Source organism: Haemaphysalis longicornis, unplaced genomic scaffold (genome assembly GCF_048455015.1).
Source record: "Haemaphysalis longicornis isolate Haplotype H1 unplaced genomic scaffold, Haemaphysalis longicornis Haplotype H1 scaffold_4, whole genome shotgun sequence".
Lineage (NCBI taxonomy): Eukaryota > Metazoa > Arthropoda > Arachnida > Ixodida > Ixodidae > Haemaphysalis > Haemaphysalis longicornis.
The window spans coordinates 42,835,432-42,853,095 of record NW_027526361.1 but is presented as its reverse complement, the minus strand read 5'-3'; the positions used below and the strand labels follow the sequence as shown (position 1 = coordinate 42,853,095).

Here is a 17,664-nt window from a genome sequence, read left to right as displayed (position 1 = left end):
AGGCTCCGAGCAGACTCCCCAAAGCTGTCATGTGAGTGTCCGTTGTCGTAGTGAATGTTTCCTCTTCCCCCCCCCAAAGTCAGTGGCCGGGTCGACTTGCCTTGACATGATGAGCAGGGATAGAAGTGTTGCGCATCACAGTGCCAAGAGTGTCGAAAGCCCTTGGCGCCCATCAGCTACCTCTCCGAGCACAAGTTTCCGCTCGCGAAAACTACCTGCTACGAGTGCCTTCAATGTGCCGACCTAACACGGCGCTATTCCAGCAGCATGGGCACTGAAGTCTAATTTATTCGTAATCTTGGACGCACTTGCGAGTTCTGCAGCAGCGTCTACTGCGGCGATCAGCAGCGGTAGACCTAGCCAACTCCTAAGTGTCACATTATTGGCTATCGCTGTTGGAAGCGTTTTTCGCAGCTTTCCTCACTACTTGGGTACAGATGTAGACATTCTGGCACCGAAATCGCGCATAAATAAAAGCCCGGCTGGTCAGCTCTGCCATCCAATGGCGGCCTCGGTCTTCGTTCCGTGCGATTCGAAATGCTTTGCTCTCAACTGTGGAGTTTCCTGCACGTGCTCAACAGACATGGCGTTTTTCTTTCTTTCTTTTATTCTTTTCGGGGTACGAGACTGGTGACTGGTGGTCCTCAAAAGGCGTGGACTTGACTTTTGCCGGTCTCTTGCCTCACTGTGGAGTAACATCAGCTGATTCCTCATGTCAATTCCGGCTTGATATTTTCAGAAGTGTTTGCGGTGCACATGGCAATGCACCTGAAAAGGGATTTTTTGTTCCTTTAAAAAGAAACGTGATTTTTCACCTCACGTGGCCCCTTAATACCCCCTGCGAAAGGAATTTGAGAGAACACGCCATGTGATGGTTGTACTCATGCACACGCGCACACTCCCTGTCAATCTGCTCCTGTCAGTTGATTGTCAGTTGAGCACATTTCAATTAGCGCTTGGTTATCTCTGCAAGTGCACTGAGATGTTTTAACGGTCGCGTGGGCCTCACCCCTTCTCCCCTTTGTGCCTCTCCTGCAGAAGGCCATGGAGGAGATGCAGGCCCTGTGCAGGGCGCCGCCCAAGTGGGACGCCATGTGCTGCCTGGAGACCTGCCAGCTGCACAGGAGCATCTACTACAGCGACCCGGACTTCCGGGGCTTCCAGCAGCTGCACTGCGCCTCCAAGTGCCTCGTCCAGTACCACCCGTCCTGCTGGAGGGAGTACCGGGAGGCCCGGAACCTCACCGAGAAGGTGGGCTGCCCGTGGTATTTGGCACACACACACACACACACACGAGAGAGAGAGAGAGAGAGAGAGAGAGAGAGAGAGAGGAGAGAGAGAGAGAGAGAGAGAGAGAGAGAGAGAGAGAGAGAGAGAGAGAGAGAGAGAGAGAGAGAGAGAGAGAGAGAGAGAGAGAGGGGGGGGGGGGGGTGGGAGGGAGGGAGGGAGGGAGGAGGGAGGGAGGGAGGGAGGGCTGGGGGGGGGGGGGGGGCAGAGCTTGTTGGCCACGTTGTTTGCAATACTTCGACAGTTTGCTGGTGTTCCTTGGGAAACTGGTTTTTTTTGCCAGAGCGTTTTTTTTTGTTTGTTTGTTTGTTTTTTCAATCTCCGTTCCTCCAGGCCTTCCTGGGTGAGGTGTGCCCAACGCCAGACTGCTGCGACGTGATCATCAAGGTTGAGACCATAGAGAAGGATGGCACTATGGGAAAGCAGGTACGAGTGCCTGTGTGGGTTGGCTACGGGGGAGATGAGTTTATGTCCCGTGTAGTGGCATGTGCTTGGAAATTTGGTGCGTCGCAGGTGGAACATGACCATGCGCTGATTTAATTAAACTGACTGCTCTGGGTTCGCCTGCACATTGTTGGCTTCTCAGTACCAGTTAGCTGAAAATTACTGCTGATCTTTTCTTCATACCAGCGAATTAACGAGTGAAGCAACTGAAACTCAACTTGAAAATTTCATAAATACAAATGATTCACATAGGCACAAGAGCATGATGTGGGGATTTGTACTTGGCATAATGCTGTGCATTTGGAACAAGTGCCTCCATGCATGTGCACGCTAGCGAAAATTGTAAGGGCGTCTACCAACCTGGAAAACAGGGAAAACCTGGAATTCTCAGGGATTTTGAATAGTCTGGAAAATCAGGGAAAACTTGTGGAATTTGTGCTTCTATCAGTGAAAATTAGCTGTACTTTATAAAGGAAGCGAAATTCACGGTAATGCTGGCTCAAGTAACAGCAAGTCAAAAGTGGACGGCCCTCCAGAGCCGCCGCTGATGGTGCCGGGTGAAGTCACTGGTTCCGTGAGAACTAGCTTCACACTAGCAAGTCACCCCCCCTCCCTCTCTACCCCCTGTACGCTCCCCTGGTGTTCTGGCATGTTTCTCAGACTCCTGAAAGACAGACGGAAGAAAACGTTGTGCACCGCGATTGCTTGTTGTGGCAGCGTAAGGGAGTCTGTAGGGGCAGTAGTAGCTTCCAATCCTATGCTTGAACACCCAGCACCTTCTACTGTGGTTTCTAGTTGATTGACGCACATTGCGAATCTTTTGAGTTGTGAATCTGGCACAATAATAAAACACATTCCTCTTAATTTTCAACTTTAAAAGTTTGCAGCTGTGTTCAAAATGTGCATTAAGTATCGAATATGGGCATTGTAGCCTTTAAGAGCTACTTTTTAACTGCAAGCCGGCACTATATTCCGCTGCGTTTTGGCTCCGTAGCTTTCGCTGCATGCCAAAATAACTTTACGAGGAGTCACCGTAGCGGGAGGTGTTTCTTATTTCCTATGTGAATCCTAAATAAACTGTTTCCGCTCATCCTGCGCAGCGCTTTGATGCTAGCAGTACGGCGGCGTTTAAGGGCACCTAACATGGTGGTGTTTAAGATGCAGGTGTCCCTCATCCAAACCAAAATAAACTCTTCGAAGCAGTGAAATACAGCACTGAGGCATTGAGTGCGAGCTGAGAACGTGGCAGTACAGTGTACTATTTTTTTTATATATATATTTCATTCACTGTGAATTTTACTACCACTCTGCTACGTTTTCTTTTTGAATGAGATAAAAGTTACTGGTTAGCATTCAAACTTTATTATGTCATTTTATTTTATAAGGTGCTTTTTAGAGGGTGACAGCAACTTGTTAAGTGGTGTCAGTCTGTGTTGACTTAAAACAGAGTTCTGTGTCACTCAGGGAATTTATCAAAAAGACTTGGGGAAAACCTGGAAAACTCAGGGAATTTGAAAATGTCAACTTGGTAGACACCCTGAATTTGCCCAATTGTAACAAACAGTACTGTTTTTTTTTTTTTTTTTTTTTCACTGGTAATGCAGTTTCTTTCTTTTAAAGAGTAAGTAGGCTCTTGTGTGCTGTGCAAATACAAACTACTTCGTGCGTTTGCTGCCGCTCAAAACAGGCAAATGTCTTTCTTTGTCTGTATCTTTGTCCTTTATTAACTTTTTTATTCTCCTGTTCAGTTTGTTCTCCCGGAACGGATGGCTGACGCTGCGGCAAAGCAAAAGAAGACCAAGTAAGTTCCTCCTGCCTAGTTCTTTTCTTCCTGATGTTACTTGCTGTAGCCGTGTCTGTTATTGAAAGCATGCCTTTGCTTTCTAGGGAAATACTATCGCAAATTAACCGACGTTAATTGACAAAACTTTCCTTGGGAATCTGTAAGTGGAGCAGTAGCTGTTAACTTTTAAAGGGACACTGAAGTGATATGTAAACATTGCGGGATTACTAGCGCAAATTGTAGTCCGGAGTCCCCAGGCCATGTTTCGACCACTCTAGGCGCGTTTACGCGATTTTATTTAGTAGAAAAACTAATTCGAAAACGCTGTCCTCCTCTCTTTACGCTCGCCCATTTTCTGTGGCGTTTTCGTGTGACGTCAGGAGGGGATGAGCTGGCAATTGGCTGCGCCACGGCTGCGCTACTGCACGGCTCCCCGGCCGACAGAGTCAGTCGGCCCAGCGTTTCGTCCGCCGGCCGCCGGCGGGTCGTCGCAATCAAGGAGGTTAAAAAAAAATTGCTTGGTCGCAATTCGTTCGCTTAGTTGAAACGAAGCCAGGACACGCTTGTGAATGGAAGAATGTGCCTTTCTTTACTTGGTTTGTTTGTACACTGTATCTAGCTCCAAGTCAAGGTCGCTTCACACAAGCGCTGCACATGCGACGCTTCGCTGACTGGTACGCCAGTAGGAAAATATAAGGCCTCTTGAAGGCAGGAGAAGAGCCAGCGAAGTCAATATAGGTACTAAGCAAATAAAATCAACTGATATTTTTACCGTACAGCGTAAAACTAGGGCGCGGGAAGCACTTTTTTGCGCTGGGCGAACAAGCACAGCGGTCAGCAGCACGACTACGCATCTGCGAACGCTTTTCCGTCTACGAAATGCAATTGCTAGACGTGAGCTACTGTGGAAACTCGGGCGACGCTTACTGCACGATTGCAGTACAACAAATAGTCACCTAAGCGGCTTGAAATGCCAAAATTAAATAAAAGTGTAAACCGGTTGTACAATATATACCCTATATTAGCAAACCATTCGCGTCCCGCTCCGTGGCCTAGCGGTCTGGGGCGCTGGGATTTCATCGCAAATGTTTTGCGAGTCACGGGTTCGAATCCCCGCGGGTACTTGCTTTTTTTTTTTTGTAAGTTAACTTTTTTGTTTTCCGCCGATGTTTTCTATATTGAGTTCACCTTTTTTTGGGCCGCAACGTTCATGGCTACACGAACTAGTTCACAAAACGCGCGCAGGCTGGCACTGGCGCACTAGCGAGTTCTCGTTGGCGTGCTGTTGCCATAAGCACCGACTGCTTGCAGGCAGTGGGCACAGGCCAGAATGAACAGACCCTTGGCCTGGTGCGAACACGCTTTTTACGATACAGGCATGAGGGAGGCAAGCTCCAAATATGGGGGAAAAGCGCATGACATTTGGGCGTCTGCGGTACGCGGAGGGCGTTCATGCACTGCGTAGGTCTCGGCTAGTGAATGCTACGACTACAAGCCGTCCTGGGAGGCTTATCTTGTGCATTTTACAGCCGACAACATGGGAGAAGCGCGGTACGATGATTACTGAGATATTGAGAATGCCCATCCAACAAAGCCATTGGTTATGTTTTACAGAACCGAAACCGAAACCGAAACTTGTGTGATTGCTAACCTTGGGCATCGTCCAATCACGGCGCCCCTCCTCTCAACGTCACAGCCTTAGTTGGTGCGGCCGCCGCAAACCGCGCATGGTAGTTTTTCTTCTTTCGCGCTTTGTAAAATAATTACCGATTTGTCAACCGGATAAACGATGAAAAGTGTGCTAATTTGAGCCAGTCTACGCAGTGCAAGCAAAAACGGGAGCTTGACAAATTCACTTCAGTGTCCCTTTAAAATCGGGTAATTTTTGTCCTGGAAAGAAACATTTTTACTTGGCTTGTCTCATGAGGTGTACTCATTATGGGCACACTTCTGGAAGAGTGGTGCCTCTCTCTCATCACTAAAGAGTTGTTCTGGGGCCATCCTAGTTCTGGATCCATCTATTAAGGGGAGACGCGGGTCTTGGAATCCCGAAATTTGGCCAAAAAATCGATTTTTAGAAATCGCCATTTTCGGAAAGTAGAGCTATTTTTCTACCGGTTAGCAAAATATCCAGACCCAGGAGTACGTATTTGAGCCATAATATCAATTTATAGCACCGACGCCCGCTAAAATCGGCCAAGATTCGACGCGAAAATAGCATTTTTTCGACGACTCGCCTCTCGGGTTCTACATGCGCCACGGCGTCCATCTTGGTCTCATTCGAAAGCGCGTCTTTTCGTTTTCAATTCCCCGCCAGAACCACTCCGTTTCGTCCGTTGGTTGCGAGTAAAACCGGGGTAGAAAAGAGACGGATCGCGCCGCCTAATTGGTTACTGACTGCACGTGACCGCAGGGCGCAACCTCATTGGCTGGGCGCCGTGGGTCGTCTGCTCGGCACTCTCATCACAGGGCAACGGCTCATGTATTCGTCTATGCGAGGACCGGCAAAAGCCCCGCGTGGCGTAAAAATAAAGTAAAGATGTCTATCGATAACCGAAAGGAAGAACAGGCATTATTAAAAGCGCCTGAAATACGATTTTCTGCTCCTGTGACGACGACTTATCGCGAGAACGGCGCCGAGACGGAGGTAGGCTTAGCGCCCGCGCGGGCTGCCGAGACGATAGCGTAGCGATATGATTACGCCTGCGGGGGCACTAAGGTGCGTCTATCTTTCGATCAGCAGCAAATAGAAAGAAAAGAAATGATAAAGTGGAGGATGCCGCATGCCGACGTCGCAAGGGAAGTGTGTTCATTCTGTTATCAACGATGCTGCGGCGGTTCGGCCCGCACACCGGCGCGCGCTTCCTCGTCGGCAGGTTACCATATAGATGAGCGATTTGAGAATTATAAATGTTCGCACTGTGCACAATGTGCGTTGGTAACGTGATATACGAGTAGATTAAACCGAAAACGTGGTTATCCCACCTAGCCAAGCGCATGCACGTTACAGAACAGTGGCGGGCATTCCGTTACCAGCCCCTTCGCTGCAACTCACTTCACGCGATGCAAATCCGATTTGATTGCTACAAATGAAGCAGTAACATAACAAAATAGCGTTTACAACTGTGGTGCACGCTCGGCACCTCAGCCCTAGTCGCCAAAGAGAGACGGCGCGATGCCAACAGCATAAAAATTGAAGCAACGTTCTGGCTTTGCTTTTGTTCAGTTTTTCTGCCAGGTGCCATCTGTAGACAGAGGATTTCATAATTTTCCCACCAACTGATTTCAGCAAACTTGGTATGCTCGTGTTGAGCGAAAAGCGAGCTACATTCTAGAACCTTTCTTTTTTTCATATGCTCAATAGATAAAACTGTCACTTGTAGTAAAACTTCAACTGCGATTTTCTCAGCTTCCCTTTTTTTGCATATGTGCCTAGCCTTACAGGGGTTTTGAGGTAGTTTTTTTCAAAGGATTTCTACAAGTGTTATACCGTTGAATTCGGGATAAAATGAACTGCATGCTGAAGCTATTTTAATTGGCTCATTTTGCCTCAAATAAATGTTATGAGTTATAATTAGAGGTCATTAAGTTTTCAGAAAACTGTACTTGGCATAATTAGATTAATTCTATCCAATAAACTATCTTTACAGGAATATAAATAGCTTCAGCATGCATGGCAGGTCTTAAGCTACACACCCATACCATTTATTTTAAAAAAAATTGAATAAAAAGTTCCTTAAAGGCCCGTAAGAAATTACTTAATTAGGCTCCAGTGTTTTCCTTATAACTCAAAAAATAATTCTACCACTTGAAAACTAATTACATATTTGAAATGAGGAAGCCAAAACACATATGCACAGTGATTTTCATTATCACAGACCAATTAATAAAAAAGTTCATTTCAAGACCCACGTCTCCCCTTAACTAGTCTTTGGCAATAACTAGTTACTGGTAACACGTTAGTGGTAACTAGTTACCGTATTTTCCGGTCTATAAGTCGCACCTTTGTATAAGTCGCACCCCCTTCAAAATGACAGTTTTACCGAAAAGAAACTTATATAAGACGCACTTGTTAATTCGGTAAACTCAGTGAATCAGATAGAAAGTGCGGCGAAAGTACATGGTTGCGGCGGCCACCACCTATGAACGCATCCCGCGGTAAGGAGTGCCGTCCAAAGTCTAGGACAGAACTATCTTCTCAAAAATGGTTTATTGATACACACAGATGGCATGTACTTACAGACGGCGTTTAGGCAAAACCATCGAAGTTTTCTTACTCCGACTCGCTAACAAATAATTCAGCAACTTCAAGTGGGAGTTCCGCCGGCGCATCGCTGTCATCCTCGTTAGGAACCCAGCTACAACTGTTTTTATAGAAATGGAGTCCGAAGATTCGGAGACCCATTTGGCCACCTCTCCAAATGTCACGCGTCTCTTGCGTGCTGTTGTAAATCCGCGCAATAAAGGTGTCATGGCGGACATAGGGGACGCGAACGCAAGCGGCCCAAAAATGAAACTTATCAGCAAGCTATCATTTTAAAATTGCGCAGCACGTTTACCTCCTTTAGAGTAACTCTCTGTAATAATTCATAAGCTGCATTTTGTTTTTGCAACCCAGTTTGATGTTACTTTTAACTTATGAACTGTAGTTACTGCGCATGGCAGCAAGTGGCGCGCGGTTGTCGCAGGCATGGAGGATGTTCGCAGGCCATTATCAATGTTTTTGACTAAAAAAAGCTGCAAATTCTTTGGTTTAATGTCCCAAAGCGACATATGGGCAATGAGAAATGCCGTAGCCGTGGGCTTCGAATTAATTTAGACCTTAGAGCTGTGTCTCTTAACATGCGCTGGCCACGCGCGGCCGCCGCAAACCGGATTTATTCCATACATAAGTCGCACCGGTAGATAAGACGCACCAATGAAAATTTCAGAAAAAAAACGCGACTTATACACCGGAAAATACGGTACTTTTTCGAGTAACTTGTAATTGTAACTAGTTAGTTTTATTAAAAAAAACTTGTACATGTAACAATGTTACTTTTTTTTTTTTTTCAACATAACTGTAACAGGAAATACCATTACAGTTACTTGCTGTTATGTCAAATATTATCCATCAGCAACCCTTGCTAAAGGCCGATGTACGGTTCGCACTTCCCGCTTTTTCAGACATTCTTCCTTGTCGTATCTTCTCCATCTTTCACCTTTCCTCAACATGGCTCCCCGGCAGAAGACCGAGGTCGGTCTTCGCAATCTTAAAACCTATGTGATTTTCTTTTCTTTTGTCTTGAGTTGAACAGAAACACGAAAAAGAAAGTGGCAGTTGACCTCCGCCGGGGAGGAAGCTGGCCTATTCTTGTAACGAAAGACCTCTGCAGAGGGGACCACCAAAAACGGGGCACCCATAATGGCACCAAGGGTGCATCGACTAAAAAGTTTACGCAAGAAAACGAGGCCTACATAACGATTGTTGGTGTTGGGCTTGAGTGTGCCCCCCTTTCGGGTTCCCTTCGTCTAGGGTTTTACCACGTGAAATTTTGACTACCCTCATGCCTTCGTACGTTTATATTGGATAACCTCTCATTTGGTTTGATATATAATACTTCCTTTTGTACAGTAACAGAAAAGTGATAATGTTACTTTTTCGCAGTAACTGTAGCTGTAACAGGTTACTTTTGGAAACTGTAATTGTCACTGTAACAGGGTTACTTTTCTGGCTTGGGTAACTGTAACGCTGTTACTTCTTACTGGTAACGTGCCCATGACTGCTGTTAACCATGAGCAATGCTGCAACCCCAGTCAGATGACTCCTTCAGGAATTGTGAAAACTTGCGTCGGTTCGAGATTTCGGCGCACGTTAAAGGGACCCTGCAACACTCTTTGAGCAGTGCAAGTAAACCTGCGCAACGTTTAGATTACTCTGCCAGGAATACCTGAGCCAAATATTACACGTGCACGTGAACCGGTGAGCGCGCAAATCGATGTGAAAGACGCGGAAAAACAAACCGCTCTCTCTTCAGTTGTCCTCATTATGCATGGCCTGAGGGACGTCACATAGGCCATGGCTGCCCGATCGGCTGTCACTGGTCAACTTCGCGGGTAGATTCTCCCATTTCCGTCGTCGTCATCGCTGTGTACGAACCCCTTCTATGCCTGAACCTATAGGCACAGTTTTGCGGTTTCTTTTGTGTTTTGAGTGCGCGCGGAGTTTGAGTGATGAGCTCAATACTTCCCTTTCAACGGCACCACTCGACTACATACGTTTATTGCTTCAAAAACGCCCTACGAGCCCGAGCGCGCACTTGCGAGCAGGCACCCATGCCTGCTTTTTTGTGGCACCAGACCGGAAATAGGCCCCTCCGCGCTGCGGAGAAAAGGAGAAAACTACCCGGCATGTGATATATCGAAGGCCGCCGAAGAAAACGCCGCGAGCCGCCCCCCTCTCCGGGAGAGAGCGCGCAGCTTTCGTCGCGTTGCCCGCGGTCGAGTTGAGAGGGAACGATTATGCGCGATTTCTCATCGCGCGTAGTTTCGTTAATTGTGAACGGATTTTTATAATTCTTGCGTGAGGAGATTTCTGGGACAATAGACTTTATCCCAAAATACATTACTAGTAGTCGATGGCAAGTGTTGCAGGGTCCCTTTAAAGATTCCCAGGTGGTCAAAATTAATCCGGAGCCCTCCACTACGGCGCGCCTCATCGCCTGCGTTGCGTCGGCGCGTTAAACCCCACAATCAATCAAACTTGCGTCGACCAAAATGGTCGAGGGTCATTCTGAAGTGCGCCAGCCACTGAGTAAACCTGGCTGGCAGCTGTGAGCATGGTTTTTGTGAACTGCGTCGAATTTTAAGGCCTTCTGTCAGTCGCTTAAGGTCAATCACGGTAAACCTCATGACAGTGCCCACCACGAATAAGTTCGAGGTTCCTACAACTGCTCAAAATGGCCGTTATGTTCCTCTAGCTCTAAAAATGAAACCACCCGCCGCGGTGGCTCAGTGGCGAAGGCGGTGTGCTGCTGAGCTGAAGGATGCGGGTGTTATTTTGGGCGCGATGGCTGCTTCTTTGATGTAGGCGAAAAGTGAAAACGCCACTGTTGAGATTTCGGCAGCAAGTTAAACCGCCAAATTTTCTTACACATGGAACTGCTCTTTTGTCTAAGCAAAGGCTCAGTGTCATAACATCCTGTGCAGTCAGTTTGCCAACACACAGCGGTGGATTTCTTTTAGGAAAGAAAAGAAATTGGAGCAACGCGAGCAGAAGAAGAAGCAGCGCCGCGCTGCCGAGCCGCCTGCTGCCAAGCAGCCGTCTGCTGAGCGGGACGAGGACGGAAACTCTGTTGCGAGTGGTGGCTGCGAGTCGTCCCCAGCCAGCGCTGCCGTGGAGGAAGCGTCAGCAGAGCGGGCAAAGCCACCTAAACCGAGGGCGACAGTGGCAGCCGCAGCGAACGCCAGGCCTGCCGATGCCAAGAGTGAGGTCCCTGCCACCCCAGCTGCTGGGGCTACGTGCGAGGAGGTTCCCAAATACGGTCAGTGGAGTTGTCGGCATTTTTTAACGACAATCGTCTCTCATGGGCTACTTGAACGCAGAATTTTTGGGTCTGTCTGTCTGTCTGACTCAATTCAGCCACCGGACCAAAGTGAAACAGAAGCTGCGCAATAGTCTTATACCGTGTTGACTTGCTTAATGAACCCACTTTTTTTTTTTTTTTCCCCGAAAAATCTGCGTGAATTTTGGGGAAGGGTTCATTATTGCGAAAAAAAGTGGCGACAGATTTTTAAAAGTTCAAATTTCATACAATAAAGATGCTAAAAAAAGCGTTGTCAAAGCCTTACTTTTTTAGTAAGAACTTGTAGGTAGTTATGTAACCAAATTCTTTCTTTTTTTTTTTTTTTCCACAACATGCTAGTGGCTCCCTGCTTGCCATGGAGCTTTCCACCTCACTGCAGTCGCTTGCCGCTTCACATTTGTTGTTGGCCCACAGGGCATTGTCTTCCATGCTGTCAAAGACAGTCCCAAAACTTCTTTGCCCACACCAGCAAACTTCCCTTCTTTGGGCCCATGAAACACACGGCGATCCAGTTTCATCTTGTTTTTACCAGTAGCGTAAATGTGCTGGGTCAACACTGAAGTGCTGCCCAGCTGCCTGGTTTCCACATGCCCCACCCCCTTCGGTTTAAAACCGACTGTGTAGCTCATGTACTGGCCCATCGTATGCCATGCACTAGGAGCACAAAAAAAAAAAAAGGTCAGAACAAAGCTGAACAAAACTGTGGAGCGTAGTGGCGAAGTTGCAGAACAGCCCAGAGCAGGGAAGGAGTGCGTAGTGCATTTTATGCTTTGTTCGCACGCTGCCGGCCGGAACAGCACAGAGCAGGGAAGGAGTGTGTAGTGCATTTGATGCTTTGTTTGCACGCTGCCGGCTGGAACAGCACAGAGCAGGAAAGGAGTGCATAGTGCGTTTGATGCTTTGTTCGCACGCTGCCGGCTGGAACAGCACAGAGCAGGGAAGGACTGCGTAGTGCGTTTGATGCTTTGTTCGCACGCTGCCGGCCGGAACAGCGCTGAGCAGGAAAGGAGTGCGTAGTGCGTTTGATGCTTTGTTCCGCCGGCTGGAACAGCACAGAGCAGGGAAGGAATGCGTAGTGCGTTTGATGCTTTGTTCGCACGCTGCATCGTTTAGGTTTGTTTTGTGTTCAGCAGGTGGCGCTTCGCAAGCGCTCTATTTTTAAATTGTGAGCCACGGCATTCATGCTCACATTTCCAGCTTTTGTTGAGATTTCTTTTTGTTAGAATGCATTTTTAGCACTTTTGCGCATACTGTGGCGGGATATCAAGTTCCTGCAATCGTTTACGCCATCAGCAACCATGCCAAGATAAAAACATATTTCCACTGGATTTTTTACGCTAAGTGACAAAGTAAATTCTCAAGAAGAAAAGGGGGGGGGGGGGTTCATTACACGAGTAAATACGGTATACCCACAGCCAAATCTGAACGTCAAAGTCCGGTTTTAATGTTCATACTTGTCAACCTTGTTGAACAAGAACAAGACATTACACAAATATAACGCAGGAAATCAATACATGAGTAATATTTGCAGTGTTCCTTTGTTAAAAATTTAATGGATGCTTGGTTTTCGCGATAACAAATGAAATACTACATCAACTGAAAGCTGTCGCCAGAAAACCGTAGCTCCTGGCGGCATATAAAACATCAAACGGCAGCAGCAACGAAAGGCTCCACTAGATAGGTTCTACGTTCTGCTTAAGGGGGGACACTGGTCTTGAGGACCGAAAATTTGCCAAAAAATCCATTTTCTGCATAAATTTTATTTGCACTCTACAGGTCCCAAAGAATGTACCTGCAAAATATCATAGCTGTATCATAAGTATTCACAAAGCTGTCACCCTTTGAAGTCTCCTGAATGACCATTTTTGTCTATGTTTCCAAACTTTGTGCCCTGTTTTCTCAGAACCGATTTTTTGCCCACGAGGTCAGCTGTCGGGTACAATATCTTGGGATGTACTGGTTCGATTTGTATCATTTTTGCTGCATTCGAAAGCTTATGAACTGAACAGTGCAATAAAACCACAAAAGTACAGAATTTCTTTTTGCTGGCACAAGATTTTATGCAGTTAGTTTTACAAAACATTGTAAATTGATGACCTGACATTTACTAATTTTACAGCGTTCGCAGAAACCATGCTAAAATTACTGCAGGGGTATAGTTGCACTCCCTGGTCCTTCTAGAGCACAAAGGGATAAAAGCTATTTCAGTATTTCATAGCTACATAATGAAAAAAATTGCCCGAAACGGAGTGGCATAACATGTTGCACAACTCTAAACTTACACCCCATAGACGAAAACTGACTGCATATTTGTGCTCAGGGTGTTGAAATACACTCAATGTGTAAATCTCAAGCACATAGGTTAAAAAATAACAAAAATGTCCCCAAGACCAGTGTCCCCCCTTAAAGTGCTTGTGGAATAGGGCAATGCGGTTCTATAAACGCTGTCGTAGGGTGCCTCGATTCACGCGCGCATCTTGGCCGTATGGCAGCACTGGCGTCAAGGCACCCGACTTGAAGCAGTGGGTGCCTATTTAAATTAAAATTGACTTTAGCAAACCTCTAGCGTGTTATGTTTGGAGGAACGAGACGGGGTAGGAACACCATAAGACGTGAGCGGGAAAGAGAAGGGGGGCATTTACTTCGCATGGGCACCAGTCGACTGTCGTCTTTCGTCGACATTTGCAACGAAAGGAGCGGATATGCGGCTATTTTTTAAAAATGATACGGAAAGTTGATGCTATACTGACATTAAACAGTGTGTGTGTAAAGTGAGTGTAAATTCGCAGTTGTAGATTTTCGTACTTTTGTATGTCGCACTTTTGATTATGTTGCCAGCCTGTGCAGTTTTTGAAAGTAACCGTACTACCACAAATGGTTCGGACAGTTTGCATTTTAGATTTGGGTTACGTGGTCACTTGCTGCTTTCCTCTTGGCTACAGTAACTGTTTTTTTTTCTTGCAGATGCTCCATACGTCTTAAAGAAAGACGAAAATGCCGAAGACGTACGTAGCTTTTTTTTGTATGCATGTTGTATTCTCTTTTTGCTGCGTTCTGCTGCGGGCTGTTTGCAAATAAGGAATGAGTAAGCAGTGTTGAGACTGCATATTCTTGCATGCCCAAATCTTCAGATTTAATGCAGTGTTCTCTATTCATTGCAAGAAATATAAAAAGCACCCCAAAGTTTTGCATGGAATGCAGAACAGAAAGCGGGCAGATTCAGTGTTACACACTGCGAAGCGTGTCGCCTCACACTGGGTGGCACTTGACACAGCACATGTATACCAACGTATCCCTACCAAGGTTACCGTAATTACCCGATTATAACGCGCACTTTTTTCCGGAAAAATAGGTCGAAAAATCGCATGCGCGTTAGAATGTGAAACGGAAACTGCTGAAACAGCGGAAATTTCATCCCCACCCATTGCTATCGCCATCTCAAGATAGCGCCAAAGCTTTTTAGCAACGATTTTTCGGACGCAGGAAGCATAGGGACATAGGCGCCTAGGCTTTTTTATCGGCGTTCACACAAATCGTCAAATCGTTCCACTTGCGCGCTTGATAACAGGAATGGCAGCAGCGGCTCTCACGCGTTCAAAACGAGCGGTCAGCTGAAGCGTGCGTGGGGTGGGCCACGATCCCATCGACCATGGTTGAACGTTCGTTCAGAAGTGTGGCATCGCGAACGCGCTTGACAGCACCGAGGGCGAGATGTTGTGTTCAGCGGAGAGCGATGAGGAGTGAGATGAGTGAGATTACTTCGGGAAATAAATCGCCCGTTTCTTTAGCATTTGTTTTTCTTGCTCACAAAGTTCCGTGCGTGTTACAATCGGAGGTGCAAGTTTTTTCGGTTTGTTTGCCAGAAAAATCGGGTGTGCGCTAGAATCGGGGGCGCGTTAGAATCGGGTAAACACGGTAAATCCACGGACAAAGAACTAACAATACAGATCCGCACCACCCAGTGATACCAACAAAACTAATTGAACTGCTTATACATCTAATTCAGCTATCACCCTGTTTCCACAACTGTCTTGTTCATTGAGGTTTTGCATGACTTTTGTCCTTCACTACTTTCATTTACCGCTGCCGTATTAGCGTCTCTTCCTCCTTTTTGTTGCGTGTATTCTGGGAAAGGGGGGTCGGAGTTGACCATGACAGTCAATAGCACTGGTTCTGCGATAGTAGGCAGACAGGGCGCTGTGGGGAAATCCAAGCAGCTCACTCCTACAGTGTTTCCTGCAAGTAGCTGCTTTAGGTTTGAAGAGCTAAAGGCTGCCTGCATTTTTAAACTCTTTCTGGCATTTTTAGGAACTTGTGGCAGATGGCCGGTCCAAGAAGTGGAAAAAGAAGAGGAACAGGCCAGTGAGAGTGGTGGAGCTGGATTCTGGCGACTTCCTCTAGTGAGTACAGCTCTTGTGCTTGTACGTTGTAGTGGCCTGAACTGGGCCAGTCAATAGGTGGCAACCAGATGGGCATTGGAACCCGGCAGTGTTGAAAAGGCCACTTATGGCGACGCCTATAGTTCATACCACAAACTAGGTGCAGCACTGTGGAGGCTACATTGTTGTCAACAGTGCGCCCACTGAGGGCGCCTAACTCGCCATGAAGGGGGTCCTGGCAGGGCATTCCCTTCTCCCCTCCCGGCAAGTGGAACCTCAAGGCCCCGGCACCTCTTGTCGCTTCCTTCGCGGTGAGTTAGGTGCCCTGAAGAGGCGGGCTGTTGACAACAATGTGGCCTCCATAGTGCTGCAACTAGCTTGTGGAATGAACTATATAGATGCTTGTTGCGCTTACTCGCCGTGGTGGCTCAGTGGCTAAGGCGTCGTGCTGATGAGCCCTAGGTCGCGGGTTCATTTTCCGGCTGTTGGCGGCAGTTTTTCTGATGGAGGCGGAAAACGAAAGCGCCTGTGTGTCGAGATTTTGGCGCACGTTAATCTCCAGGAGGCCAAAATTAATCTTCCACGGCTAATACAAACTTTGTTTGTTCATGCATAGGATTTACAAGCTAAGCATGCTAGAAAAACCTCTGGGCAAGCCTGTAGGTAGGTGCTGGTCATTTTTCTCATGCTTTGTTGCTTCTCCCCCCCCTCCCCCCTTGTAGCAAGGAGTACCAGGAGAGGATTGAGAAGCTGGCTCAAATCAAAATTGCAGTGGAGGAGGAGCACGGTGACTGGAGGTCTTTCTGTCAAAGACAGAAGTCGAAGTAAGTCCCTGCTAATTTTCACTTGTGCATTGTATTATTGTTTTTATGCCTTAGTGCGCTGGTACCGCTTGTCATTAATTGCTGCACAGTAGCACCCCATTGACACTTTCCCAGTTACTGCAGTTTCAATTTTGAACACAAAGTGCCCCTTAGTATCTTTCTTTCCGGATAGTGCGTTTTCTCCCTCAGCTTTTTTCTTTTCTTCTTTTTTTTTTTTTTTTTTTCGTAACAACGAGGTTCTTCTGTAATTGGCACACCAAGGGTAAAGTAAGACGATATTCAGTTAGTGCTATTTCATTGACAATAAGTCAGATTGGCGAAAACTTGGGAGTATTAACTGTAGTCATTTAGTGAAGCTTGTTTCTGACTTCAAGAGGTTTATTGCCCTTGAGCGTAATGTTAAAGGCTCCGTGAGTTCTTTAATACTGTGAGGATCGTGTTCAAGTTGTTGGCAGCTGTTTTGGTTTTGTCTTGCAGCGTCGTGTACGCAGTTATCAGACTCTGAGTTCCTGAAGTGAATTGGTCACTTTTAATTTGTACCTGCATTGTGCAGCTTAGCAGATGCATTCTTTCACTTCCGTGTTTTTAAACAGCCGTCGTTCACCCACTCTGTCGGGTGGGCACAGCGGGCGAATGGCAGTAGTGCTTTTGAAACAGAGTTGCCTACAACTGTGGATCCTAGAGGAGGCAAGCGTGGTACGGGGCGAAAGAAAGTTAGGTGGGCAGATGAGATCACAAAGTTTGCGGGGATAAATTGGGCACAGTTAGCACAGGACCAGGATAATTGTAGATCTATGGGAGAGGCCTTTGCCTTGCAGTGGACGTAGACAGGCTGATGATAATGATGATGCCTACAGTGTGTGTTCCAACAGCGATGCTTGGCGTGAGGAAACCAGTGGTTGGCAGCATAGTCGAGGTTCCAGAGAGGTTTCTTTGACAGTAGGCCGTGCATCACTGTCCCTCTGAGAGGAGGGTCTGCAATACCTGCTTGATTTGCGAGCCTGACACGCTGGTCTGTACTCTCCCTTCTTCCTTGCCATCCCAGGCATCCTGAACTTGACCCCAACATACCGTTCTACATCCCTGAGAATCTGAGGAATAACGAGGCTGCCCTGGAGGCTGTCTTGCAGCACCGCATGGGCAACAATGACGCGGCAAGTGCAGATGTCGCTGAGACCATATACCAGTGAGTAACCTCCTCCTTTGGGTCTCTCTCTCTCCGTGTCTATCCATGTCACCCACCCACCTATGAGCTTCCAACTCAAACCAGGCATCTGGAACTGAAATGGCCGAGTAGCTTATCTGTGACAGTGCATGTCTCTGACAACAAATTGGCCTCTGGGACTCATTCACTTTGGCGAGGTGTAATTATTTGCTTGCTT

General features: G+C 47.0%; 1 protein-coding gene across 4 annotated transcripts in view; it reads left to right on the top strand.

The window, feature by feature from the left end:
- Positions 1-17,664, top strand: part of LOC144178592 (uncharacterized) — a 96,774-nt gene that overhangs the window by 38,541 nt on the left and 40,569 nt on the right. For all 4 annotated transcript variants that reach the window (XM_077706552.1, XM_077706554.1, XM_077706553.1 and 1 more), the window contains exons 19-26: positions 1,039-1,251; positions 1,621-1,713; positions 3,480-3,532; positions 10,739-11,037; positions 14,044-14,084; positions 15,388-15,479; positions 16,181-16,282; positions 17,328-17,468. In XM_077706552.1, coding sequence (XP_077562678.1) covers positions 1,039-1,251; positions 1,621-1,713; positions 3,480-3,532; positions 10,739-11,037; positions 14,044-14,084; positions 15,388-15,479; positions 16,181-16,282; positions 17,328-17,468 — 1,034 coding nt within the window. The remainder of the gene's footprint in view (positions 1-1,038; positions 1,252-1,620; positions 1,714-3,479; positions 3,533-10,738; positions 11,038-14,043; positions 14,085-15,387; positions 15,480-16,180; positions 16,283-17,327; positions 17,469-17,664) is intronic.